The sequence below is a fragment of the Aspergillus ibericus genome, assembly GCF_003184845.1.
Source record: "Aspergillus ibericus CBS 121593 unplaced genomic scaffold BO80scaffold_5, whole genome shotgun sequence".
Taxonomy (NCBI): Eukaryota; Fungi; Ascomycota; class Eurotiomycetes; order Eurotiales; family Aspergillaceae; genus Aspergillus; species Aspergillus ibericus.
The window spans coordinates 874,833-901,831 of record NW_020292103.1 but is presented as its reverse complement, the minus strand read 5'-3'; the positions used below and the strand labels follow the sequence as shown (position 1 = coordinate 901,831).

The following is a 26,999-nucleotide window of genomic DNA, read 5'->3' as shown; positions in this document are numbered from 1 at the left end:
CGCTGCGCTGTGGCATATCACCAGACATGTCTTCATCCTCGATTGATAAAAGTGCCCCGATCGTCATCATCGGGGCGGGCGTGTTTGGCCTCTCCAGTGCCATCCATCTGGTCAAGCGGGGATACACGAACGTCACCGTATTTGACCGCCAGCCCTACCACGAGACACACTATGACTTTGACCGCGGCTGCGATGCCGCCTCGGCCGGTACTACAGCCCCTCAAGCTACCAGACAGTACTAAGTACTAACGCCAGTCAGACTGCAACAAGATCATCCGTGCCGCCTATGGCCACGAAACATGGTACCAGAACCTGACCCTCGAAGCCATCCAGGTGTGGGAATCCTGGAACAACTCGCTCGCCACGGGAACGATGCTTCCCCCGGGCATGACTCGCAGCGAGCGCATCTATGTCAACTGCGGAAACTATCATTTCGGGGACCACGGCGACGCGGCCGGACTCAATCCTTTCGAAAAGGCGTCGGTGGAGAACATCACCAAGGCTGGTCTCGGCCACACCCAGTACCTCTTTGCATCCAACCCGGAAGAGGTGGAGCGAGCCAAGAAGGATGGCTACGGGTATGCCGTCGATCCCTTCCACCTCGGTGAGGGTCAACCCTCCGGGTATCTCGACCTGATCGGAGGATTCGTGTACGCCGACAAGGCATGCCGATACGCGCTGCACCTGGCGCAGCAGCTGGGAGTCCACCTCGTGCTCGACCGACAAGCCGGCAGTTTCGAGGGCTTGGTTGAAGACAGCACGGGTACGGTCACCGGGATCCGGACCGCGGACGGCCAACAACACCCAGCCTCCCTCACCATCATGGCCTGCGGGGGCTGGACCCCGTCTCTTCTCCCAGAGATGGATGGACTCGCAGAGACCACCGCTGGCTCGGTGGCGATGATCCAGATTCCCGAATCCTCGCCCCTTCGGCAACGATTCTCCGCGACCAACTTTCCGGTGTTTCACTGGAACGTGCGATCGGGCGAAAATGGCAATCTCTACGGCTTTCCTCTGGATGACCGGGGGGTTTTAAAGATCGGGTATCGCGGCACGAAATATACTCATCCGCAAGTCCAATCCGACGGGCACGTGCGCAGCACACCGATCACCAAATGGACCTCCCCATTTATCACGGGGTTGCCAGAGAAATCGGCCACCGTGATACAAAACTTCCTCGATCGGTATCTCCCCGAGCTCAAGGCTGCCGGGATCGGCATCTCGCAGACCCGTTTGTGCTGGTACACGGATTCCTATGATAACCACTGGGTGATTGACCGGGTGCCGGGGAAGCGGGGGGTGATGGTGGCCACGGGGGGGAGTGGCCATGCGTTCAAGTTTCTGCCGGTGCTGGGGGGGTTGGTGGTGGACCGGGTGGAGGGGGTGCAGTCAGGCCTGCTGGAGTTATTGCAGTGGCGGAAGCTGGGGGCAGGCGAGAAGGGGTCGAATCGGTTGCAGCGGGGATTTGGGGATCCAAATGCGCTGCAGAAGGTGAAGATGGTGGACGAGCCGGGGAGGAGTAAGCTGTAGCTAGATGCCACCCGACATGAAGCGACGAGTGACTTCTACCATGTTTCTTTCCATGTTCGATTCCATCCCTTCAATACTAGGATCCACCCGGACAAAGAACCCATGATCTCCTAAACTTCAATTCAATTCAATTCAATTCATATTCTTATACCTGATTGAGCCTGCTAAGTAAGATGCTAGCTATGCAGGTGCTTCACTGTTTGAAGTAGAAATATAACCCTGAATACTGTTAAATCTCTTAAATTCATAGTAAATATATAAAACAATGCATGCTATGATGTAGGAAGATTATCGCTATAGCCTAATATAACTATATATAACTAAAGTAAAGTGAAGTTATATAAAAATTAATATAAATAAGTATTGCAGCTAACTGGCTAGTTATTTATAAGTTATTATTTTCTCTATTTTTTATTTATATTTTTATTTCTAATTTACGTGTTCCTTCTAGTGCGTATGACCTTCTCTAGATAATTTAATCTAGGGCGTGTATGGGTCTTTTTATTTAGTATTTTTAGTATCTATCTCTATAGTCTTGAGACTTATGTGTTCCTAGTCTAGATCAAGATCAAGATTAAGATTAAGTTTGATTTAATTGAACTATCTGAGTAAGCTTATTTATAGTATAAATTTAGTAACATAGTAGATTGCCTGTGGGTCTGATATAATAGAATTATAATTAATAATCTTATCTCTCGGAGTGGATTTTTATATAGTAATTTTATTAAGTATCTAATTATATAGTTTTATGAAGTAAGAGCACACTAAAAGTATATACTTAAAGATCTAGAACTTTTTTTTATAGTTATATTAGTTACTTTCCTATATTTTAATTTTATATAGAAAATATATTAGACCAATCCTGTATATATATATTTATATGATTATAGATATATATACCTTGGGAATACTCTTGTAGAGTATTAGTATTTTTTTTTAAAAAAAGTTTTTACTAATCTCCGTGTTAGTATTACCATGTATTTTATCTTCTATTATTTAATCTATCTCTTCTAAAATCTTCTGCGAATAATTTTTTTAGTAATAGATATAAATTAGATTATCTATTATTCTAGTTTAATCTTATTTTTTACTGCTTACTTTATCTCAGAGTCTATAATCTTATTTTTTTTAATCTCTATATGGGTAGGGATTTAATAGATTATAAAATCTATATTTTATAGAATTCTGAACTTGTTATAAATAATTTTTATATATAATTATTTAAATAGGTGGCTGGAAGCTCCTACTACCTAAATTATAATTTAATTATTAATAAATAAATAGGTCTAGCTGTATCTCGGTAGGATACCTCTTATAAAAAAAAAGCTATTTTAATTTTCTTTAGTTTAGCTATATATATGGTTGAATCTATCTTAGTATTAAAATATGCTTATTATGCTTATCTAGTATAAATATTAATTATAGAGATTTCTACATCTCCATGGTAGCTACTACTGTTTATATATAGGATAATAGTATTAGTATAGTAAAGCTAGTCATATCTAGTAAGTATAATCTTATAGGATTAGATGTTATATTAGATATATAATTTCTAAGATATTAATATAAATATTTTATAAATCTTTTATTTTTTTTCTTACTAGATAAGGATAAGAACTATATTTTTTATTTATTTAAGAATTTTAAATAAGCTCATGTCTCCAAGCATGAATATCTTTTTATAATATTAGTATTTTAAGCCTTGAGGTTAGGTAATCTCTAGCCTTATTTAAATATATAAGATAGTTTTTTTAATTATCTACTATATAAGCTACTTTATAAATAGTAAATAAAGTTTAATATTAAGTATAATTATAACTATATTTTTAAAAACTCTATTAATTAAGATAGCCACATGTCTCTAAATCTTAGTAAATTCTATCTCTATATGAGTTTACTATTTAATAGAGATTTATTAGCTAGCAGGACTATACCATATAGTAATATTATATAATAATTATAAAATAATTATTACGCGGTAGATCTTATATATAAAAATAATTAAGATATTTTATATAGAGTCTGTAATATCTTAGAGAATTTCAAGGCTTTTATTAATTTTAGTAATAGCTTTAGTCTAGTAGATGTTAAATATGAGGATTTTATTAAGCTAGATATTAAAATATTAAACTAATTCTAAGAATTAAATAATAATTAATGGACTTGCTAATCCTAGAAAAATAAAAATTATAATAAATAAATAGTTATAACTCTTCTACTTGTAGTAATCCTAGATATTAATAATCTTTAATAGTTTATTTAGTTTATTTAGATTAGAATTAAAGATATAAGGATTCCTAAAATAGATAAGTTTGAACTTGTTAAGCGTGAACTTTAATATATAATATTATAATTATATATTAGTTTTAATAAAGACTTTCTCAAGTAGCTGCTTGTTAGTAATATAACTTTTAAAAATAATTAGAATAATTATATTATTTATCTAGTTAAATATTTAGATTTTTTTTTTTAGGTGGAATTTAGAACAGGTTTAAAAAAAAAATATTAAATAATAGGAATAAGATTAGTGAGATAAATAAACCTTATAAAATATTATTTAATATTAATAATAATTTATTAAGATATTTCTATATCTAGAGCTAAGTAATATAATTATATAAAAATACTACTATCTATAGTATAAAGTAGCCTAATTTTACTTATCTAAGATTATATAAAAAATATATATATAATATATAATTATATATCTCTGATACATCTAATAGTAATAAATTAATAATGTAATTTCTCTTTTAAATATTATAGATTTTATTAAAAATTATTTAAATTATATAATTAATTAAAATATCTTTATAGTCTCCAAGATATCTATAAAGAAATAAACTATATTTTTTTATTATTTATATAATACGTATAATAATAATTAATTTTAATAATTTTCTAAGAATATTAAGCAGTGTAACTAGTCTATATAATTTAAATAAATAAAAATTATAGGAGCCCTCCTTATAAAAAATTACTATAATTAATTTCTAGAAATATTTAAGATTATATTCTATCTATATATAAATATTAAAGATCGTGATAAATATATTAATAAATATTTTTTTATTGGTTAGCACGTGCTATATATAATTAGAAATAATATTAATACTAGATATTTTATCTATAGAAGTATATTTAATAATATTCTATATTTTTTATTTTATTATTAAGGGAAATTCCAAGGTCTTTAATTCTCTAGTTATATTGATATTAGATAGATTAATCTCTAGAGACTCTGGAAAGAAGACTTATTAAAAAATTTTTATTTTTTATTTTATAGTTTCTATAATACTAGAAAAATTTTATAAAATTGGAATAATTCTATTATTTTTACTTTTATTTTTAATTTATTATAATATTTATTATATTCTGCGGGATTTTTTCTCTATAGCCCTATATATAATATTTTAATAAGTATTTTATAAAATATATTTAATAATTTTTATTTTTTTATTTCTTATTATTATATATTTTTTTTACTTTTTTTTTATTTATTTATTTGTATATGCGTGTCTTACTCTTTATATTATTTTTATTACTTTGTAGTATTTTAGAGTAAATCTAAGATTAGTTTACTTACTAGAATTAGTCTATAGAATTAATTTTATAATAATACGCTTTACTATTTCTACTAGATAGTCTATAATAATATTAATTTATATAAAGATTAGATATTTTATTACTAGCTTCTATTATAATTCTTTTTCTATATTTATTTTAATAAATTCTTATATTTTTTTTATATCTATAGTTTTTTAATTTTTTCTTAGTATCAGCTTTGCTAATAGTATATCTAGGTTAACAATTATAGTTATTAGGAAATAGTTAGAATTAATGTATATAATAAATATAGTCTTATATATAATTAAGTAGTTTGTTAGCTTGGAAATATTAAAAACTAAATTAATTATAATTTAATAGTTTATATACTCTTAGGTAATAATACCTAGTTTAAATTAGAGATCTAAATTAATATTATCTATAAGAATTAATAATAGATCTATTTTAAGATTAGATTCTACGTTCTTGCCGCTTTATATAAAATAATAAAGATTAAAATTATCTAGTATAAACTAGTCTTTATCTTTTAATTACTTATTATCTGATAGGATTAAATTTATTAAAGTATTTATAATTATTTTACCATTACTATTATATATGTTTAATAAGTGTAGGGTCTATTTATATTTATTATAGAAATAAAGCTTCTATATATTATATAAGTATTTTATATATTATTATTTACTTGAGTTAATTTTTTTAGAGATAAATATATATATTTATATTTAATTCTTTACTATGGCTATTAGATATAATAACTAGTAATTATAAGTAAAATTATATATAGTATTTAAAATAAAGTTCTTCCATAGTTCTTGAATTGTGATAATATTTATTTTAAAAATTTAAAAATTCTATAAAAAGTATTTTATTATTATATTTCTTAATTTATTTATATTATACTAGATAATTTATAATAGTTCTTTATTTATTATTTAAATATTTCTAGAGTTTTTCTAGTTTTATAATGTGGGTGGACGTAGTGGGATAATAAATTATTTTTTATATTATTAATTCTATATTTTTTAGATTATATTATAATATTAGATATAGAGTTACTCGGTGGCTTATTTAATATTAAATTAAAAAATATTAGATTTTATTCTAAAAATTAAAAAAAAATTTTTAAGATCTATATTAAAATATAAAAATTAGAATTAAAGTTATTATTATTAATTTTTAATAATATTTTTATTATTTTTCATATAGGCTTTAACCAAGCTAGTTATAGTTTCTATAAGATTACTAGTATCTTATATTTAAAATTATATTTAGATTTAGAGTATAGGATCTGTTGGATTTTTTTTAATTATATACTAGTAATTTTAATTATTTTACTTACTAATTATATATATATAGTTTTAGTTATTATTTTTCTCTTAGTAGATTATTATCTAATCTTATAGTTAAATAACTAGCTCACCTAAAACTCAAGGATTAGTCTAGTCTATAGTTTTATAGAGATTATTAATATTATTATTTTCTTATTTCTATTTTTATAGTTAGTCTACTTATTTTTACTTATTATCTTTACCACCATGTATATTTTAATAGGTGTTAGATCTATTATTTCTATATTTATTATATTTATTATATTATTATTAATTTATTAGATAGAAAATATAATAATATTTCTAGGATTACTATCTCCAAAAATGCTATCTTATAATAGTTTATTTATAAAAATTATTCTTACTAAGAGTAAGATAATTTAAAAATAAAAAAGAATAAAATAATAATATTTAAATAGCCTCTTAGTAAGTCTGGCTATAATCTATTATATTTTTTTCTTATAAATTAAATATATCTAGTTTTATGTATAATATATACCTCCGTAATTAATATACTTCAGTTTTTTAATTTTATTTATCTTTTTTTATAGATATTTACGAGTCTAGTAATACTCCGTATAATATATATAAACTATTTAATTAAAATAGATACTTCTTATATAATTATATTATTAATAATTATAATATTAATAAATATATAATATTTAATTATATTTAACCACAATCAAGATCTGAGAGTCTTATATAATACTATATTTAATTATCTTATTTACTAAAATAAAGGAGGTAAATTTAATAATAATTATTAAAAATTTTTATTCTTTAAAATTTTAAAAAAAGATAGTCAACTAGTATATATAAAAGATCTTAATATTATTCTTCTAGTAGTAGGTATTATCTGTTAGTAAAGCCTTACTAGTCTTCTTTAATTAAATAAGATTAATTAATTTAATCTATACTCTGTAAATTATAATTCTTTAAATTAAATAATAAATAATCATATCTTTTTAAAATTAATATATCTATAAAAAATATTACTGGGTGGCTTCTGCTTCAATAATAGAGTAAAAATTAAGATTTAAATTATTTAATTTAAATTATTATACTGTGATGAATTTTATAGTAACTAGAAGAAAGAAAATATTAGCCTAGTAGATTTAAATATATATTTTCTTAGTCTTCACTAAAATATCCCTTAGGAGTATTTTATAGAATTAAATTATATTCTTTAGATTATTAAATTTAATAATAATCTAAGTTTTCTTTATTAGTTTAAAAAAGGACATGCTTATTAAGATTAATTCTAACTATATTAAGCTATATAATAGTAGCAGTATATTTTTTTATATAGTAATATTAGTCCAGCTGTAGATATTAGTAGAAAAAAAAATTTTTTATAATAATTTTTAAAAAATATAAATATTCTTCTATATTTTAATAGAGTGTTTTAATCTTTACGTAAAAAGCTTTGTGTCCTTATTACTAGAAATGTCTAAAGGGATTTTTTAATAGATTTACTAGGAATTCCTGTATATTCTTAATATAATTAATAATTAGCTTAAGCACTTGAGAGCTCTTACTTATTTCTAGGTGCTTAAGTATTATATTTATATTATGTTAGAGATCCAGAGTATATTCCTAGAAATGTTCTGATTTTCTTATAGAGGCAGCCAGACTAGACTAGTTAAGTGTCTTTAACGCCATCATTGTAATAACCTAATAAAATTAATATTAAATAATAGCGGTGCGAGTTACAAGAAACTTATCAAAAGATAAGGCCTCTAGGGCCTCGCGTTGCGATGTGATTTCAAAAATTCGATTCCTGCGCAAGTTGTTGTTTTTCGATCTCCTAAACTTTTGTCCCACATTCCCACCGCTCAACTGCCTGGCTTTATGCATGGAAATCAGAGAGGTATCCTCCATCTACATCTAATCCCATCCACACGCACACACGACTTCATTTTATCCCCCCATGTCCTTCGCAGAACCCACCACAATTACAAACCCCATCTCTCCCGTCTCCTCACATACATAGTACGATGTAGGTCTATACCCACTCACTCCACCCCAACCCATCCCCATTTCCACCCCCATAGACCAAGGGATATTGTACCCCCTCCGCCTCGAGCAAATACCCCAACTCGCACCATCCGAACTGGACCTTCACCTGGTCTGCATAGAAATGATCAAATCTCCCCTCTAAGGCATCACGCAGGGAATGTACATCCCCGGCGGGATGCAGTTCCTTCCAGGGATAGATGCAGGTACTCCCCTGACAGGATTTGAGGACGAGGAGGAGGGCGTCGAGACGAGATATGATGTGGGAGATGGGGTAGGGGCCGATATAGCTTGTTGCATTTAAATCAGTAGTGGGGATGGTATTAGGGGCGGGATAGAGGTTATGGAGTTGGTAGGGGTCTCTCTGATATTCCATTAGTTCGGTTGGATTATGGGGTAAGGAGGAAGGTATAGGGTGGAGGGCATACCGTAAGATCATACAGTTGATGTTCATGACTACACCAGACGGAGTAATAGAGGTTGAAATCGGGGCTGATCAGGCGGAGGGCTTTGTAGGTGTTGTTGTAGAAGGTGGTGGGGCCGCCGTCCGCTGTACATTATCCTCGGTTAGTAGGGTGGTGGTGGTGATTCTTTAGGGGGTATAGCCGGGGAAATGAGGGATAGGTGAAGGGGGACATACGCGCTTGCCCAAACACGCCCTCGAAGCCCGCCTTACCCCAGTATTCCACATTGACATGTTCATGGCGAGAGAGTTCGTCTTGCTGGATGTCAGTCTCCGTCAACGGAATCGCCAACCCATCAAACTCCTCCTTCAGCGGCAGACCCGCGATCCGAAAAATCGTCGGAGCCAGATCAATATGCGTCGTCACAGAGGTCACCTCCATCCCGGGAGAAATCCCCGGACCCCGCACAAACATCGGAACGCAAATATCCTCTTCGAATCCACATTCCTTGCCCGGATGGAGGCGATGTTGGCCAATATGGTAGCCATTATCCGACGTATAAAAGAGATAGGTATTCTGCAGAGCATCCGCGTCCTCTAAGCGCTGTACAATATCTTCGACGAGTTCATCCACGGCCTGCAACGCACGGAGACGATTCCGATAGAATTCATCGTTGTAGGCGATACTACTCTCGTTTTGTCGCGGGAGGGTCCTAATCCAGCTCACGCCGGAGGGGTGATCGGGGTTGAAGTGCGGAGTACGAGGCACTATGGCATCCGGGAAGAGATGTTGATGGCGTGTGGCCGGGATCGGAGCCGAGAAGCGAAACGTGGTAGTATCGTTTTCATCGCCCATTTCGAGGTTCGAGTGGGGTGCCACGGGGGCGACGGCGAGGAAGAATGGGCGATCAGTATCACTCGCCAAGGCGTCGTCGAGGAAGCCGAGGGTTTTCTCGGCGAGAACGTCCACGGTGTGTTGGCCTTCGTAGCTGCGGGGGGAATCGTGGTTGCGTTGGTACACCGGGCGGAGGTACTGATACGTATACGGGTCGAGAACAAAGTCTGAGGCATTGAAGCCCGTGGCAAAAGGGGAGTGGTAGTTATCCACGGTGTGCGCGTTAAACAGCTTCCCAGTGTAGTACGTATCATACCCCCCATCTTGCAGCCACAGGGGGAGCCAATTGTCGTTGTGGCCTTCGGCGACGAATTTAGGGTATCCACCTGGATGGTCAGTAACTAATCGCTGAATCTGGTGCAGTGGAGGTGGTACCGTAGGGAGGATAAATCTCCGTAACGTTGGTGTTATGCGCTTGTTTGCCAGTCCAGAGACTGACGCGCGAGGGACAGCACAGGGCTGTGGTCACGAAGTGGTTCCGATAGGTAGCGCCCTGGTCGGCGATGTGGTGCATCGTGCGGGGGGTGTAGTTGAGGGAGTCCATTTGGAGGTCTTGGTCGTCGACGAGGATGAAGATGATGTTGGGACGGTCTTTAGAGACAGAATGGTCCCCGTCCAGGATGATTTGTTGATCAGCATCATTGTGATCTGTGAAGCTGCTGGTATCGTTTGTGTCTGCGATGGCCTGCCCCAGGCCGGCAATGGCCAAAAAGGCGAGGAATCTCATGGTTGGCAGCTGGGCTTATCTGATGAATTGCCGGGACTACGCTGATTTATCTCGGCAGTTCCCGTGCCTGGCATGACAGCACGCCATCAGAAGCCAAAGAATGATCGTGTCGGGCACGGCAGTATGGCGTGATTGGCGCTAATCCGGCATCATCGGGCCATGGCGGGAGTTATCCCTGTTATATCAGCGGGGGTGGACGCATAAGCATGACTCTTGTTCAATTGACTACGCTGCTATGTACTTGTGGAATGAAATGAAATCCGACGAACGGCAACACAAACGCTAAGATACACCTAAACATCATTTCATCCATGTGAATCACTACGGCATCTAAGCAATCGTGAGGTTCTGGCTCAGAGTCTGCAAGTACGGCTCGTACAGGGCCTAAGCAGTCAGTCAGCCGTCCACCGTGCCAGCAGGAGTACTCACCCCAATGAGCGTCGCATGGGCCACCCCCAGGGTCGCTGCCCCAGCCGCAGTGCCCTCCGGAATCGTCACGGTGATGTTCTGATACTGAGGCAGGTAGTATTCATGATACACGGGGTCATAGGCCCCGTTGTACAGGATGGTACCCAGGGCCTCCGAGGCCGGGTAGCAGGTCGACGACCCACAGGACTGCAGGCCGATGGCGATGCTCATCTCTTGCACGTTGGTGGGGGGGGTCTGTACACATCAGTTCGGTTCTCATTCGATCTATCTCCCATGGCATGGCAGGACCTACCGGACGCTGAATCTGCACGGTCAGCTGCTCCCCCGCCTGGACCGTCTGCCCGGCCGTGGGCAGAGCGATGTAGACATTCTGCGCTACCGCCCCGGCAGCGAAAGCCACCACAACCGCAAGGATATTTCTCATAGTGACGATGGAATGTTGAATGAAATGGGTGAACGGATGGAAGCTGGGAAGAATGGCAACCCGGCCAGGGGGCCTGTTTATATCAACCCCATCAACACTCCGATGGATCCGCTGTGGGGAGATATTGCAGACTGGCAGGCAATGAACGACCAAAATAGATACTATCTGGAACACGGGGCGGAGAGGAAGGGATCTCATTGGCAGGGTTTCAACTGCGGGTGTCGATCGGTTGTCAAGGTGATGCATCGCATTGCCGGACCTGAGAGGGATATCCGGGGTGCCCCAATGGAGAAACACGCGCCCAGCGGGGATGTTGAGACGAGTAACTACTCTCGCGCGATGGTCGTGGCCACCGAATCTGAGCCTCTTCCTGCCAGATTGCAGCAGCAAGCAACACAGCATAGGGATGCACAAGCGGGATGCACGGTGAATGACTCATCGGATGCACAAGTCACCTGATCTGGTGTAGCCTGGGGGCCTGACTGACCGATCGGTCGCATTCCCAGGCCGAGTTTATTCTATCCGAGACTGCCTGCGCACATCTGGCATCAGGCGGACCGGGATAAGGCGTTACATCACAGTATATACGAGGAGTGGCTGGTCTGAGATCTCTCGGTGAGACCTGTATCGCCAATCTGACAGATGACCAAGCCCAGGTCCAAGCCATTCTGTCGAGTCATTCAGTGGCTGATCGGCATCTCTCAGTATCAACATCAGGCCCTCTCACTCAGCGGCGATCCTAGGACCGGACCAACCAGGGCCTCTGCACAAGCGGATCCCTAGTAGTGTGCCGTGTACAGTCTCGGCTACCCCGGATGATTCCCCCTCATGTGCTCATCGAGGCAACGCCAGACCGAAATCCTGGCGATGGCGTGCTCGCCGCTGGATGCGGTGATCTCCATCGGTTCATCCGGATGGGGATGACGTTGCACCGTCGCCCCCGCGTCGTGCCCGGTTCCTCCTCCGCTTCCTCGAACCTTACGGCCCTCCACCGGGCCATCCCCGAGCTTATCTTGCCCTGGACATGGTTCGTCCGGCTGATACGAGGCTTATCTATGAGATCGTGGATTATCAAGTTCTCAACGTTAGAAATGAGGTATATGCAGATCTATGTGCAATGTAGAAAAAAAGGAAAGGGGAGAAAAAAATATCGAATAAACCCGCTCGTGTATCAACAGGCGCTGGCGTAATGTATTCACAATCATAAACATGGCACATATATACAGAATGAATGCTATGGGTATTTGCATGCTCGGGGCCGAGTGGCACCCGTCCCGGTCGGGGGTCAAGAATCATGACAGAAATGCAAGATGCAAAGCAAGATGAACGCTTACTCCGGGGATGCGCATGAGAACACGCCGCGGACCGAGCCGTCGCGGTAGTTGAGCACCTAGAAAACAGATTAGCATCTCGCAGACCATGGAGAGGCACCACACGTACAATATCGTCGACACTGGCATAGGTACCAGCCCCCAGTGTCACGAGTCCGATGATCAGGCACACCAGGTTCAGCGCCCCCAGCGCCAGGTTCTTGGGCGTGTTCCACTTGCCCTCGCGGAGGAGCAGGAACCACATCAGCGCCGGGAAGTAAAAGGTGAAGCCGGAGATGAAGAGCGACGACGAGATGGACAGCAGATCCGAGAAGAACGGAATCACCTCGGCGATCACAAAGGCCAGCCAGGTGATGATGCTGATCAGCACCAGCCAGGTGATCCAGCCCATCTTCGTGTTGATGAACCGGATCGACGAGTTCTTGAACACGCGCCCGTGGATCATCCGGCCCAGCACCACCGTGTTGATGGACCCACTGATGAAGATGACGGGCAGCGCGATACCGAAGGCGATCCGCTTGACCGTGTGGCCGGCAGACAGGAGCGCCGGGCTCTGCACGTCCTGGCCGACAAAGGCGTAGATCACCGCGCCCGTGACGGTGTAGATGACAATCTCAATCAGACCCAGCGCCCAGATGGACTTGGTGTAATCCTTAGGGGTGTGCATCTCGTCCATAAAGGAGAACTGGCACATGGCGAAACTGTAGGCGAACACAATGTTGGTGACGGCAATGAAGGCGTCGGTGAAGGTGATGCCCTCCTTGGGCCAGGCCGACCAGTCCACCGCCGACAGTCCCCCCACCTCGTTGGAGCTGCGGACACCGGTTGCAATCATCGTAACGAGGATGGCGACGATGATGGAGACGAAGTCGACGTAGCCCAGGATGGCCATCTCAGCGAAACTGGGCGGCACGGCGAAGAGCAGCAGAATGATGGCGGACACGACGGCAAAGATGACGGAGCAGATGCCGCTCTCGGTGATGTTGATGAAGGCGATGGTGCCGGTCAGACAGTGCGAGCCGGTCAGGAACAGCAATTGCAAGCCCAGCATGACGTAGACGATCTCATAACCCACCCGGCCGAACATCAGCCGTCCGGCTTCGGGGTAGTGAGCCACGTCGGGGAACTTCAACTTGACCTGACCGACCACATAACTGGTGTAGATGGCGACGAAACCCAAACCGACAGTCATGATGACACCGGCGACCATACCGAGGGTCGCGAAACTGGAGGGGATAGACAGACTACCGAGCGCGATGGCCTCGACGATGAGGACCACGGTGAGACGCTTCCAGCCCAGACGGTTATACTTTTCGATACCCGCCTCGTAGATGTTCCGCTCACTCTCACTCATCTTGTCGACCATATCCCCGTCGAACGGCGGAGGGGCGAACTTTTCTCCTTCCATGCCCATGGCATGATGGGACTTGTTGTCCGTCCCGATTTCGTCGGCGTAACCCATGATGGAAACCGGCGATGTGAAGTGGAAGTGGTGGGAGGAGATGGGGGTGACGAGAGGCGGAAGGGTGGAGAGGGTCAGGTGGGTGGTCACACAATGCCCTGTCACACCGGATGCCTGGGGTCTGGGGGAGGGAGAGGAAGAAGGGGAAGAAGAAGAGGAAGAGTGTCGAGCGAGAGGGAAGCGAGAGGAACGAGAGGGAAGAGGACGGTTTTGAATGGGGCGGGACGGAAGTTCACCGCAGGCACGACTTTCCACTGCAGCTCCAACGGAGGTCGGATGAATCCGGGCACGCGCCAGTTGCTGATAAACAGCGAGCAGCCGACCAGTCGTTCGGGGTCCATCACACGATGCGGTGGAAACCATTTGGTAATGAGATTCGGTGGCGGTTGCTAAGGTTTGCAGGTTTATCAAAATCCACGTGGGGATCAAGCTCCCGCCACTCTGTCTCCCAGCCAATGAAATTTTTAGTATTTCTGCCCAGGCCGTGGAATCAGCTGATTCCGGACTAGCGTCCACCAGGGGTTAAGCCCCAGGGTGACGTTGGGCTGCCGCCGCCGCTGCTTCAGGTTTAGCGTTGGGGTTAGACTAGCCCAATGCGGGCGGGAGTGGCCAGCAGTGCGTCCCCCAGGCCAAAGGCTATTCGTCTTAGCCTCGCCCTCCCCAGACTGGCAGGATGGACTAAGTAGGCGACTAACTGCTGCGGTTGCAGTAGCCCGTGCCGTCCGCCCGATCGACGCGGTAGTAATTTTCTCGGGGTCGCCGGCACGAAGTTTATTTTGGTGACCAAGGCCTGCAGAGGGATGGCAGGTAGCCATGAGCAGTGAGCACCTAGGGTACTCCGTAGAATTCAGCAGAAGCAGGATGCTGGGGCTCACCGGGGGGGTCTCAGGCCTCACCGGGGAGGGGAGGCTCGGGCCATGGCAAATGGCAAATGGAGGCAGTGAAACACGGAGCAATGTTCTCCCCCCAACAGCTTCTAGAAGCCTGACGAATGCGGCAAGGGAGCGACACGGTTATCAGCGTGATGACCAATTGCTATCGCTCACCGGCACGGGCGGTCGCACCGCGGTTGGAGGCGAGCCCGCCGCGGTTATCACTACTATGTACTTAGGGCGATCCGGGCCGCAAGATTGGCCCAGTGTGACCACCGGGGCTGACATTTCATCGGATGATTATCTCATATCTATCATCTAGGTGTAGTACTACTACTACTACTACTACTACCACTACTACTACTACTAGGGGTAGTACATAGTCCAAGCATGATGAGGCATCAGCTGGTGGGAGGGCCGGGATCCCGACCGCCCGTCAGGCATCCAGGCAGACAGGCCTCCGTTGGAGCACCCCTCAGGCATCCACCCCAACTGACTCCAATTCCGTCCCGCTCGGTCGGGGTTCGGGGCCGATTTCTCTCTCCCCAGACCCATGCTTGGAATGCTAGATATCTTGGGACGCATGATGCTCGGACAGTCCTCGGCTTAGTCTTGAGCACATCCGAGCTCAACTCTGCCAAGTCAGAGGAAGGAAAGCCGTTGTACTCCTTTCGCACTCACAAGCTCCCGTGCTTGCCTTGGTGTACGCATCTGGGATACCATGGTCGCACAGGACATGCAGCGGGAATCCCCTGTCTCTAGCGCGGCATGGCCTTCACGGAGTGTAGGGATGCGGTACGTCAGGCCGACCTACGCCAGAAGATGCCAGAAGATGCCAGACTGTGCGCAAACCCCCTGCCAAATCCCTTGCTCGTCGGTTGAGAGAAAGCCTCGATCGGTTTCGGGGGCTTGTGGTCTACCTGGCCAGGTAGATATCATGACTTCGCGCCGGTAGATGCCTTGTTTATGTCCGCTGGATGATTAGCGTCGTCGCGGTGCATGTATCATCAGCTGGCAACGGGACTATAAAAGCCTCCGAACGATCCATCCCCATCATGCCTCTCGCCACCCAGTATGCATCCTCAGGGTGTACCCTGTCCAGCTGCTCCACGATGAGCCTATTCCCTGCCACGTGACTTAAGCGTATTACCTTTTCGTACCACTCTAGCCTCTGAGAGGAGGGAGACTTAGAGAGAGGGGGTCAGCTAGAACCCCTCTAAAACATATCTATGTTGTATTGTTCTTCAAATCAAATTATAGCCAGCTGGAACTTGCCAGGCCGGGACTGTGGCCGTTGATTGGTCGGTTATTGCTATAGCTGTCCTCAATGGCCACTCCAGCTGACTACACACCACGCGGTGACTTAATAATTGTGGCTTGGGGCAGTGCGGAGAAGGTTAGAGACAAGCAGTCGCATTTCGGAACTCATTCGCAGTATCTCTCACATGGAATCATCATTTGTACGTGTATTCTGGCGAATCGAAGGTCATTAACTTCCGGAAGGACTGATACAACAGACGCAAATAATGCGGCAGAACCAGGAGACACTGGACCTTAAAGGTCGATAAGCTCGAGATGAGGCCACAGATGCATCACTTGGCATCAGAATAAACTTTCGGGGATTGCAAAACATGCGCCCGGAACCTTCGTCCCTAGTCAGCTAGGGTGCCCGGTCCGGAACACAACCCACCCTGTTTTGGCTTGATGCACTCCTTGCCAGCTCTTTGATATCCTGCCAGGCCCTGTCTCCGGTCGGAAGCCGGCTCAACTTCGGTGATGGTGCCGATATATCGCCGAGAATTTTGCTGGCGGAATAACAAGTATGGAGCCATGTCAGTATAGATGTCGCCCTGTGAGAATCGGTGGAGTCAATCTCCGTTGTTGTTCTTCAGCAAAGCATGAAATTCATGGCGTGTCATCATGTCGTCGTGAAGATGATAATGGCGGTACATTGCGTCGACAGCAGAGGCACATCATATAACTATGGTCCTGCCCACAAGATGCAGAAGACATTCACTCCCATTCCTGGCCTGTACATTGAACTTCCCCAAAATGTCTTCCTGCTATGAAGTGTTCCCCAGTCAAGACCTTCCCTACCCAATCCAAAGCCGGTTGCCGGTGATCTCTGACATAGACGGCCTGTCCAACTTCCGCGACGTCGGGGGTTATCCTGTGGCAGGAGGAGGGTCCATCAAGAAGGGACTTCTCTTCCGCTCATCCAATCTCCAAGATGTCCCCAAAGTCGGGGCGGAAAAGCTAAGGACCCGCCATGGGATCCATGCCATATTTGACCTGCGCTCCGGGATTGAGGTCCCTCCACCAAACCGCCATCTATCCGCTATCCCGATCACACACGCTCCAGCGCTCTCTGACCTGAATGATGATCGGATACTCGACTATCTGGAAAGCCTCGCCACGGACGATACGTCCACCGTGACCGCAGAGCTCTACCTTTGGATCTGCGCCATGTCAACAGCAGCTTTCCGCGCCGTCTTCACGTATTTGCGGGATAACCCACAATGCCCCATCCTGATCCATTGTGAGCTCGGCAAATACCGAACCGGAATTTGCATGGCCATCATCCTTCTCATGCTGGGGTTTTCCGATCAACACATCATCCGAGACTATCAGCTCTCTCAGGACGGTATCAAGTCCATCATTCCTGAGAGGCGGCTGAAGTTATTGCAGTTGCCGCTCCTGGTCGATTCGGCAGTCCCGCCAGTCGCACTTGACAGGCATTTCTTGGCTTCCCCCGACACCATGCGGAAGTTTTTGATGCGCTTCAGGCAGACTTATGGAAGTGGTCAAGGCTATCTGTTGTCCATTGGCTTTAGTAGCGACGACTGCGATATCATTAGGCAGAATCTTATCACAAGCCCTACATTGAGTTGGCTGAATCAGCTGTGACAGATGTGTTAATAATTGATCAAGCATTTCCGGCGTCCTGAAATAGTGTTATCCAGAATACTCATCGTTTCCGGGCCATGGAATGGTCAGCATAATGACGCGATGCTGTTTATTTCAGAGAATCAGTCCGTTGACAGGGATGTCTCCATCCAAGTCAAACCACCGTTCGTGTTCTGTATCTCCCACAACGTATGAAAACCGAGCCTGGCGTTGGTCAGGGGCAACCGTCACCAACATGCGCCGCATGGCCGGTGTCGGATTCTCCAATGCTGTTCCTTTCCCGTGTACGTTGAGCTTGTTCATTGTCTCTAGTTTCATTGTCTCAACAGCCATTTGCACACATAGATTTGAATCCCACGGCCCCTCACGGTGGGGCCAAGCACTAAGTGCTTCAATGGCCTGCCAGCGTACATTGTAATCGCGACAGCCGGTTGCCACAAACAATAGAGGCGGGATGATACCCATGTCCAGGCAGACGCTCGGTCGCTCTGGGAACGTGCGCATGATTGCATCCACTAGGGATAAGATTTTCTCAAACTCGGGAGTGTATTGGTCAAGCACGGGCTCATTTCCGTCCAATAGGCAGGTCTGGAGGGCAAGGGCTACTGTCCGCTGATGTAGGTAGATTACGTCTGCTCCTCTTTGCTCTTTCGGGTTCAAGTGAAGGTGTGTTTGATTGCGAAAGGTGTTGAATGCTTGGGCAAATTCCTCCACCCGCATACAAAGACTGAGTTGATTCATATATCTCGTTTCATAATCAGAGATGATCTGAATATGCGTAGAGTTCCAGGACAGGCTAGTAAATTCAAGCACTGCACCCATTAGACGATCAAAAACCTGACGTGCCTCTGCGAGGGTTCGAAAGACCGGATATTCTCCTTTCCGAGGCAGAGGGTGGTCCTGCTCATGGATACGTAAAAGTGGTCCTCCTACGTCGAACTGGGCAGACTGGACATCCAAATGCGCGAATGCCTCGACGAGAGACTGCTCCACTGTTGGTTTGGAGGCTGCTGTGGGCTCAAGCTGTTTGTGGGCACCCAGTTCTTTCAAAATCTGAAGACCAGCACGAAGGTGATTGAAGGCACTGTCATATTGACCACGCAGCAATTCCGAGATCACATAAAGTAAACAACAAAGCAAGGTGGCTTCCCGCAAGCGGGGGTCCTGCGATGCCGGTCGCGCGTGAAGCAAGGCAAAAGACCGCGCGGCCTGCTCCAAAGCGAATCGATGCCAGGTACTCCCCAAGTTCTCCCTGGAGAGCGGCATGCCTCTCTTCTCGGAATCCTGGTGAATGGCACTCAGTGCCACGACTGCATGATAAACAGCGGGCTCTGCATGACTCATCTGAAGCACCAGTTTCTGCCATAGCGACGAGTCGAACCATCCGACGAATGTGGGAATTGTACGATGCTGAAAGTGAGAGAACGATCGTTGCTCATCAGTGTTCCTCACCCACTGCAGCCCGTTTGCGAGTGCCATGGGTAATGCAGTTTCCACCCGCAGTGTCTTTCTCCGTCCCTCGCGGGGCAGCCGGTGGAGGTCATATCCATCGCAGGTTCGGCCTGTGGATGTGCAGTTGGTGCAGGCACCTGGAGATTCGTCGCATTTCTTATGACGGGCTCTGAAAAGACCGAGGTTGTGTTAGTAGGCGTTCTTGTGCTGCTTACTTGCCAGGGTGGACTCACCGACAAGTCCGACAGCCGGTCTTGGACCTCCTACCGCCGGCTCTCCTCCGGACGAGGGCCGAGCTTGTGTCCGAGCCGGAGGAGTCCGGGGTACAGGGGCTCGTAGAGTGGGGGTCCAGTCGGCGCATCGGTTTCAGCATATCCAGGGATCAGTAGATAGTACTTAGTACTTAGTAGAGGATGGAAGGGGCCTGAGTGGCAGACCGCAAGGCTGGCAGGCGATAAGCGGGAGGTCCGACCGCCCCCACGTGGCCGACGCCTGAGGTCCCAGGCACCAGTCTCTCTACCACTTTTGTACATTCATACATGCTGTTCATCTCTGCATCATTCAGGACATACTTCATGCTCAATAAAAGCTATTCTGTTTGTCAATACCTGTTCTGGTGGGCAACTGACAACTTCGTCTATCTTCATGGATACCTATCATATACTTCCCATGTGCCTCCCGATATATATCCATGGTGAGTGTGACAGAGTATCGTTCAACTCGCCAGCACCTGATCACTTTTAGCATTTGTTGACTAGCAACAGGAGATCAAAGCCGTAATGCCAGACTTCGAATATGATCCACGCCATGGCCAACAACACGAGTGAAGCAACAGTTGATGACTGGAATGACATCACTCAACCCGTATCTCCGGATGTCCGGATCTCCGACGGCTTCATCCGCGATCAACTGCCGTGGGTCTCGGCGGCTGTGCTCCGGAGGCCGCGGGCGAGGTTCAGGATCCTGTCGTGTTATCTGATCTTGATGTGATCCTCGTGATGCCAGATCGCTATGATGGACCACTGCAGGGCCTATCGCCATTTGAACGTTGTGACTCATGAGTAACATATGACATTCGCGGAAGAACTTGGTTTCCACGGTGTAGTAATTGTGAAGGCAAGAGACATCCTTCAAAAGCAGCATACACAGCAATGCTGCAACACGTCTCAGCTCTATTGAGTCCAAGTCCATCAGATAACGCCACTGCCACCCGGATCCGACCCGGGTGGAGGCCTCGGAGACCATGCGGCGTTGTTCTAAGACACTCCGAGGTGAAATCCGCGCTCGGAGATACCAGACCAGGCAGTCCGGGGGATCAGATAAGGAATTTGCCGAGCCCCCTGGCCAATCTTTTCCCACCTCGCCCCGGGGCTAATGCTTCTCCCGCCCATATAAGACCGGGCTGTCGCTCCGGTCATGGATCGATCATGTTCCTGGCTTCAACGCGACTGCCATCGTGGATTTTCTTTCTGATTTGCACCGTGACTATTGCATTGATTTTATCATCCATTGGAACAAGTCCACTAGAAAATCGCCAAGCGCAATCTAACGAAATGGCTGCTACGCTGAAGAATGTGATTGTGGTGGGCGGTTCATACGTAGGAAAGGTAATTGCACATTTAAATATCACTTCTTCATGGGAACCATGACTTACATGCATTCCAGGGAGCGGCGCAAGAGATTGCACGGATCCTTCCCAGCACACATAGAGTAAGCCAACCCAACACATACTAAGGTTGTGGCGTCTTCCAACGATACTAACCCACGACAGGTTCTCTTGATCGAACCCCACAGCCACTTCCACCACCTATTCGCATTTGTACGTCAATGCGCTACCTATTCTATCGACGAGAGACCAAACTAACGTCCACTGCAGCCCCGCTATGCCATCCTCTCTGGTCACGAACAGAAAGCCTTCATTCCTTACACCCGCCTCTTCTCCGCCGTACCCAACTCCACACAGCACGCAGTCGTCCAAGCGCGCGTCCTATCCGTCCAACCGCATCACGTCAACCTCGACCGTGACTGGCAGGGACAGAAGCAAATCCCATTCGAGTATCTCGTCGTCGCGACGGGCACGCGCCTCGCCGAACCCGCCGCCATGAAGGACGAGGACAAGCCTTCCTCCGTGCTCTATCTCCAGAAGCACCAAGCGGACGTCAAGAAAGCCAAGTCCGTCGTAATCGTGGGCGGTGGAGCTGTGGGCGTGCAAATGGCCACCGACATGAAGGAGCTCTACCCGGAGAAGGAAATCACCGTGGTCCAGTCGCGCGACAAACTGATGCCCCAATTCCACCACGGCCTGCACGAACTGGTCAAGAAGCGCTTCGAAGAGCTCGGCATCAAGTAAGCCCACCCCTCCTCCCCCCTCCCCACCAAAATCACCACACCCTAACCCCCACTAGCCTTATCACCGGCACACGCATCGTGGTCCCCGAAACCGGCTTCCCCAACAACGGCACCCCCTTCACCGTGCACCTCAACAACGGCACCTCCCTGACCACCGACTTCGTCATCCTCGCCACGGGCCAAAAGCCCAACAACGACCTCATCCAAGACCTCCCCCCATCCTCCACCGACTCCCTCATCAACCCCGACAACGGGTTCATTCGTATCCGCCCGACCCTCCAATTCCAAGACGCCAAGTACCCGAACCTATTTGCTCTCGGCGACATCGCCGATACCGGATTACGCAAGGCCGCCCGCCCAGGTGGCGGCCAGGCCGCGGCCGTGGCGAAGAATATCCAAGCCATGATTGAGGGGAGGAAGCCGGAGGATGTCTTTCCGCCGTTTCCGATGGCAATTCATATTACGTTGGGATTGGTGAGTTTCTTCAACCTAAACTGTGTCCGGGATAGGTATTAATATGTGGCTGTGGTGCAGAAATACAACATCGTCTTCCGGAACCCGAACCCAGCGGAGGGCCAGGATGAGCCGGTGATTAAAGAATCATGGGAGTAAGTCTTCATCTTTTATTGTGTAGTATTTGAACCCTGGCTAATGCATCGCACAGCTCGCAAGAAGACATGGGCATCGACAGATGGTGGGATCGGATGGGATTCCCGGAGAATGGCGCACCGCAGTACCATTTGTGAGCGGATTTGTTTGTGATACCACTTTGAGTGTTTAGCTAGGTTGAATAGACATTTCAATGTTTTAGATTTTGAATTGAGTAAATCTGATTCGCATAACCAGGATCAAGTAGGATAGTACTTTCGAAAAGCAGAATCAATTCAGTATCACTCCTGGAAGTCTAATATTGTATCGTAAAGATGATTCACTCCCCACATTGAACAAAATAGACAAACAATTGAAACCAGCAATTGACCCGAATCTCACTTTTGACCCATTAACCCAACGAAAACAGAATACCCAAGCAAATCCACAAATCTCATCATCTATTCATGATGAGGGTGAGGATGATGTGGCTCCTTATAACAGGCCGGGACATTCTGCTGATAATCACACGCCTGGATAACAGGGTTAAAGGCTGTGCCAGCCCCGCACTTCTTGCGAGCGGGTTCAACGCCCGGAAGGCACTGGTAGAAGTAATGGCAGTCGGTGGAATCAGCCCAGGCCACGCTGGTGTCGCAAGAGTGAGCGGCGGCGGTGTTGAGAAGGAGGGAGGTGAGGAAGATGGTAAGGGCTTGGTAGGTGAACTGCATTGTGGTTGATGGTCGAGACTCTGGAGGGTGTTAGGTGTGGTGTTAGGAGAGGGGTGGGAGACGTACTGGTTTGGATGGAAAAATGATTTCAAGGGGTCTCTTTCAGGTTGGGATTGCTTGCTGTGACTGCGTTGTGATCTTGTTCCTGGAGAAGAGCTAGGGACTGGCTAAGAGGACGAATTTATACCTCGAAGGTCTGATGTCTCGAGCCTGCGTGCCGTAAGAACGTACACGGAATGGGAGACCCTGTGAAAGGGGTAGACATCCTACAATCTTGGGCGAGACCTAGATGACTGACCACGGCTTGTCCTGTCATACGCGGTCCATTTAAGGAATGATGCGTGTACCTGAGGCCCATCTTTCAGAAGATGTCGCTCAATGGGGTCTGGACTGAGGTTCGATAGTTGTCGGGCGTACTCCGTATCAATGATTGTGTACCACGATGAGCTTGTCACCGCACCCGTCTGAGTTCAAAGCTAAGCTTCGAACTAGCTCTACATGTTATCGTGAAGATCGACAGGGATAAAACCGTGGGTCCACTGGCGTGTCCCCTTGCTCCAGACCCACAAGCATGGCCGCCGCGGCACGGGGATGGCGAGGGGCTTGCATTTTCGGATTCTTCGTCCTATAGGGGTAGAGTACTGATGACAGTTCCTTATTTGAACGGCAGTGACGCGTTGGAAAATAGAACCCTGGTCTGCGCTATGCCATGAAACGTCAATACACCGCAGCCATCAGAGTAGAAGAGCACTGAGTGACAGTACTGTATAGGAGACAGTGACCCCGGAGGATCAAAAAGAATGCCATTGAGTATTCGTACGCGCGCAGAAGGAGACTCCGTACGGGAGTACAGAGTACAAACAGGTAGTGTGATCTTGTCCCTCAAGGGTCTAGTTCCGCTCCAGGGGAAGAGGGTCCGTAGCCAACGAGGGAGGTCGGTTATGCCCGAGCTATGACCAGCCTCCGGAAAAGTCCATGGCTAGAATTGAGAAGCTTCCAGTAGAGGTAGATGAAGAACTCAGGAATGAGAGACGGCGCGGCAGCCCGGAGGAATCTTCATGGCGGAGATTGTGGAGATCGGGACCTGCTTCCGGAAAGCCACCCCCACGAAAAGCCACCGCCTACTTATTGCCAGACATACTCGGCGAAGGGCAAAGCGGTAGGAGCGATTTGCTGTTGACGGCTGGCTCTCCCAAGACCACCACAGGATCGAACCTTGACAATATGCTGAATCTATTCATCGTGAAAACTGCCTGGTACTGTTGACTGCAGTTGCAGACTGTATCTCTGCAGCCAAAGCCCTCAATGTCCCTGTGTGTTACGTTTCGACTGGCGCTCTACTATGACGGGTGCCTCGGTAACAATCTACTAGTATTGAAGATCTGCTGCGACTTGGGGATGCAAGGCAGGTAGGTAGGGACCTTGGCAGCAAATTAGGTACGATCGTGTCTCATTAGATACGCTGCTAATCTGCACAGCATCACCATACTAACTATCATCCCCCTCAAGTCTTCTTCTTCCCATCGAGCAGGGCCGGGAGGTCATTGGGAGTGGCCTTTCCTTCGAGAATATCTGACACGAAGTTAGTATGAGGGGACTGAGAGAGACGAGGGGTTGCTCACCATGAACCGCAACGAACAATGGAAACTGCTTCAGCTGGTCATGCTTCGCTAGAAAGTCATAGACCGCATATGCTGTGGACGTTCCTTGTAATTTCTGTCCGTTGAGCTCCTTTTCTTCAATTTCATTGACGCTGACCCCTTGTTCCACCGCATGGCAGGCCGACCGGAAGTTCCGCCCGCCACTACACGAGGAGATCACATCCGCCAGACCAGCGCTCTCTTCCGTAAAAGTCCGCTCATCCACGGACTTTGGAAACCATGTCCGACCGAAGTTGACCATCTCCAAAATGCCAACGCGCATGATTGCTGCCTTGGCGTTCTCGCCCCAGCCCTTGCCTGCGACGAATCCCGACGCCAACGCCACGATGTTCTTCAACGCACCACCCAAGGCAACCCCGGCAACGTCGCGAACATGGCGAACATGGAAGTACGGGCGGGCGAACAGACTTTCGAATAGCTCGGCATCGACATGGGGTAGGTCTTGCGGGACCGGCTCCAGCTTGACATGTGTGGGTTTGGTCTTGTGCTGTCGCTGTTCATCCACCTTGATCAAATTGTCCTTGGGCGAACCATTCCGCTGCTTCAGGTCCATCGGAGGAGTATCGTAGCCAATGGTGGTCTCGCAGAATTTCTCCGCGGCCACCTCCGGGGCGATGTTGGCGCCCGACAAGGCACCGCAGTAGATACCCAGTCGCTCCATGATGAGTTCGGAGTGCAAGGTCACGGTTCCGTCCGACACATCGACGCCCTTGATGCAGGAGATGCCCCGAGCATAGGGGAGATGGTGGCCCACGATACCATCGAGGGTCTTGCCAATGAATTGATGGGGGAGGTTGAAGACGAGCAAGGTGGCGTCCTTGACGGCCGATTGCAGGTCTGGGTCGGCCACGACATTGTCGGGGAGGGCAATATCGGGCAGGTACCTGACGTTCTCGTGAACCTCGTTGATGACCTCGGTTAATTTGCGCTTCTGGCCGCCCAGCTTGCTGTGGTGTTTGGACGACTCGGGGACCTCGATTTCCTCTTCGAACACCCACATGCGTACCTCTGGCTCGAAGAGGTCGGAATGTTCCCTCGTATTCTCTGCAATGATCTTGGAGATGGTGGAGCCCCTGCGGTCGAAACACCGTTAGCAAACCACGTGGGTGTGACGCGGGAGTGATCGCGCATACCAATTACCGGAGCCGACCACGGTGACCTTGTGCTTTCGCGTGTAGTCGGGCATATTGAGAGGAGTAAAATTGATGCCAACAAGTCAAAGGGATTGTGCAGGGCAACTGCTGCGAAGGTGCCCCTTCCTTTGCGGTTTATAGTTGGACCAGGTAGGGTTCTGGCGGCCCGGGACTGATGTGAGACGGACGTCATCGCCCTCGTCACAGCTCTTCCTCCCTTGTTCCATCCTGGATCCCATCAAACCTAGCTCACAGGGCAACCCAATCATATTCATCGCTGGGGACAGGGTTTCCCCGAGCTCCTCCAGCTGTCCTTGCCTGTTACTGCTTTTGATGACTGGTGCACATCCATGGTTGGCCACGGATGCGTCCGGCCGTACCGAGACCACCGGCATGAGGTCATCCCGTTCCCTAGAAGGAATTGAACTGGTCGGATGCCAATAGAGACCACGGAGTATTCATGAATCGATGACACCCATGGCACGAAATGGGGAAGTTCGATCACTCCTGGGTGGCGGCCTCAGGCTCACCAGGTCAGCTGCGGAAATTTGTGGTGCCGCGGAAAGGCGCCGGAACCACCCCAAAACCTCTGCGCAATTGCACGGAGAGGGATCGACCTCAGCTGATGCATTGATCGTCGATGAGTGCATGTCATTGCTTATTCCTTCTTCGCCCCTCACTCCTCTCTTGCCTTCTGGTCCCATCGACCATCTCCCTGTGGCTGCCTGGCTATCTCTGGCCCTCTGCGCGTTCCGAAATGATCGTTTATCCATTATCCATTCGAATCTTGTCCGACCATTTCTCTTATCTAAGCTTAAGCGGCTTAAGCACCCTATTGGGGCGCGACCGACCGAAGGAAGCCTGCGACAGGCCACCGCGCAAGTTGAGGGCCTCCACTCGCCTAGTCTCCGCCACGTTGAGGGCCAATCTCAGCTCGGCTCTTCCACCTTCCTCACGCCTCTTGACCACCGTTCCATGGCTGGCCCAGGGACCGGTCGTGGCTAAATGCCTGAGCGGCGGCGCCTGTCGAATCAACGCACGCCTTCGGATTCACCGTGGGGGGCATCCACTTCCGCTCCCATCACCAACCGTGTTTTGATTTTCTTCCCCCGATGTTCTGCCCTAGCTTGTGTCACCTGCGCACTTTGCACTTTGCAGGTATTCGGCACGAGCCCGAGCGACTTGGCACTC

The 26,999-nt window shown here is 46.1% G+C and overlaps 10 protein-coding genes across 10 annotated transcripts; 4 read left to right on the top strand and 6 right to left on the bottom strand.

The window, feature by feature from the left end:
• Positions 1 to 26: 26 nt before the first annotated feature.
• Positions 27 to 1,864, top strand: BO80DRAFT_431941 (FAD dependent oxidoreductase; the record flags this gene model as incomplete). Its single annotated transcript, XM_025720772.1, has 3 exons — positions 27 to 207; positions 260 to 1,519; positions 1,857 to 1,864. The coding sequence occupies 3 exons, from the start codon at positions 27 to 29 to the stop codon at positions 1,862 to 1,864; spliced, it is 1,449 nt and encodes a 482-aa protein (XP_025579171.1).
• Positions 1,865 to 8,436: 6,572 nt separating this feature from the next.
• On the bottom strand, positions 8,437 to 10,472 carry BO80DRAFT_346878 (sulfatase family protein; the record flags this gene model as incomplete). Its single annotated transcript, XM_025715391.1, has 4 exons — positions 8,437 to 8,811; positions 8,876 to 8,997; positions 9,088 to 10,071; positions 10,121 to 10,472. 4 exons carry the CDS (start codon positions 10,470 to 10,472, stop codon positions 8,437 to 8,439), a joined length of 1,833 nt encoding a protein of 610 aa, XP_025579170.1.
• A 330-nt stretch (positions 10,473 to 10,802) lies between these two features.
• Positions 10,803 to 11,325, bottom strand: BO80DRAFT_431939 (uncharacterized protein; the record flags this gene model as incomplete). Its single annotated transcript, XM_025720771.1, has 3 exons — positions 10,803 to 10,856; positions 10,902 to 11,135; positions 11,194 to 11,325. The coding sequence occupies 3 exons, from the start codon at positions 11,323 to 11,325 to the stop codon at positions 10,803 to 10,805; spliced, it is 420 nt and encodes a 139-aa protein (XP_025579169.1).
• A 24-nt stretch (positions 11,326 to 11,349) lies between these two features.
• BO80DRAFT_441690 (uncharacterized protein) lies at positions 11,350 to 11,784 on the top strand (the record flags this gene model as incomplete). The annotated part of the gene is made up of 1 exon (XM_025721211.1): positions 11,350 to 11,784. One exon carries the CDS (start codon positions 11,350 to 11,352, stop codon positions 11,782 to 11,784), a length of 435 nt encoding a protein of 144 aa, XP_025579168.1.
• Positions 11,785 to 12,655: 871 nt separating this feature from the next.
• On the bottom strand, positions 12,656 to 14,118 carry BO80DRAFT_346955 (putative amino acid transporter; the record flags this gene model as incomplete). Its single annotated transcript, XM_025715396.1, has 2 exons — positions 12,656 to 12,715; positions 12,766 to 14,118. 2 exons carry the CDS (start codon positions 14,116 to 14,118, stop codon positions 12,656 to 12,658), a joined length of 1,413 nt encoding a protein of 470 aa, XP_025579167.1.
• Positions 14,119 to 17,042: 2,924 nt separating this feature from the next.
• On the top strand, positions 17,043 to 17,897 carry BO80DRAFT_431937 (tyrosine-protein phosphatase; the record flags this gene model as incomplete). The annotated part of the gene is made up of 1 exon (XM_025720770.1): positions 17,043 to 17,897. The coding sequence occupies one exon, from the start codon at positions 17,043 to 17,045 to the stop codon at positions 17,895 to 17,897; it is 855 nt and encodes a 284-aa protein (XP_025579166.1).
• A 114-nt stretch (positions 17,898 to 18,011) lies between these two features.
• Positions 18,012 to 19,710, bottom strand: BO80DRAFT_441687 (Zn(II)2Cys6 transcription factor; the record flags this gene model as incomplete). Its single annotated transcript, XM_025721210.1, has 2 exons — positions 18,012 to 19,518; positions 19,583 to 19,710. 2 exons carry the CDS (start codon positions 19,708 to 19,710, stop codon positions 18,012 to 18,014), a joined length of 1,635 nt encoding a protein of 544 aa, XP_025579165.1.
• A 1,192-nt stretch (positions 19,711 to 20,902) lies between these two features.
• On the top strand, positions 20,903 to 22,444 carry BO80DRAFT_441686 (amid-like NADH oxidoreductase; the record flags this gene model as incomplete). The annotated part of the gene is made up of 7 exons (XM_025721209.1): positions 20,903 to 20,956; positions 21,015 to 21,059; positions 21,121 to 21,168; positions 21,226 to 21,695; positions 21,755 to 22,172; positions 22,233 to 22,306; positions 22,363 to 22,444. 7 exons carry the CDS (start codon positions 20,903 to 20,905, stop codon positions 22,442 to 22,444), a joined length of 1,191 nt encoding a protein of 396 aa, XP_025579164.1.
• Positions 22,445 to 22,595: 151 nt separating this feature from the next.
• BO80DRAFT_209954 (chitin binding peritrophin-A domain-containing protein) lies at positions 22,596 to 23,132 on the bottom strand. Its single transcript, XM_025714300.1, has 2 exons — positions 23,081 to 23,132; positions 22,596 to 23,034 (listed from the first exon to the last, which is right to left on the bottom strand). The coding sequence occupies exon 2, from the start codon at positions 23,012 to 23,014 to the stop codon at positions 22,748 to 22,750; it is 267 nt and encodes an 88-aa protein (XP_025579163.1). The 5' UTR covers positions 23,015 to 23,034; positions 23,081 to 23,132; the 3' UTR covers positions 22,596 to 22,747.
• Positions 23,133 to 24,405: 1,273 nt separating this feature from the next.
• Positions 24,406 to 25,900, bottom strand: BO80DRAFT_399388 (glycerol-3-phosphate dehydrogenase family protein). Its single transcript, XM_025717469.1, has 3 exons — positions 25,809 to 25,900; positions 24,637 to 25,748; positions 24,406 to 24,586 (listed from the first exon to the last, which is right to left on the bottom strand). The coding sequence occupies exons 1-3, from the start codon at positions 25,859 to 25,861 to the stop codon at positions 24,519 to 24,521; spliced, it is 1,233 nt and encodes a 410-aa protein (XP_025579162.1). The 5' UTR covers positions 25,862 to 25,900; the 3' UTR covers positions 24,406 to 24,518.
• Between the last annotated feature and the right edge of the window lie 1,099 nt (positions 25,901 to 26,999).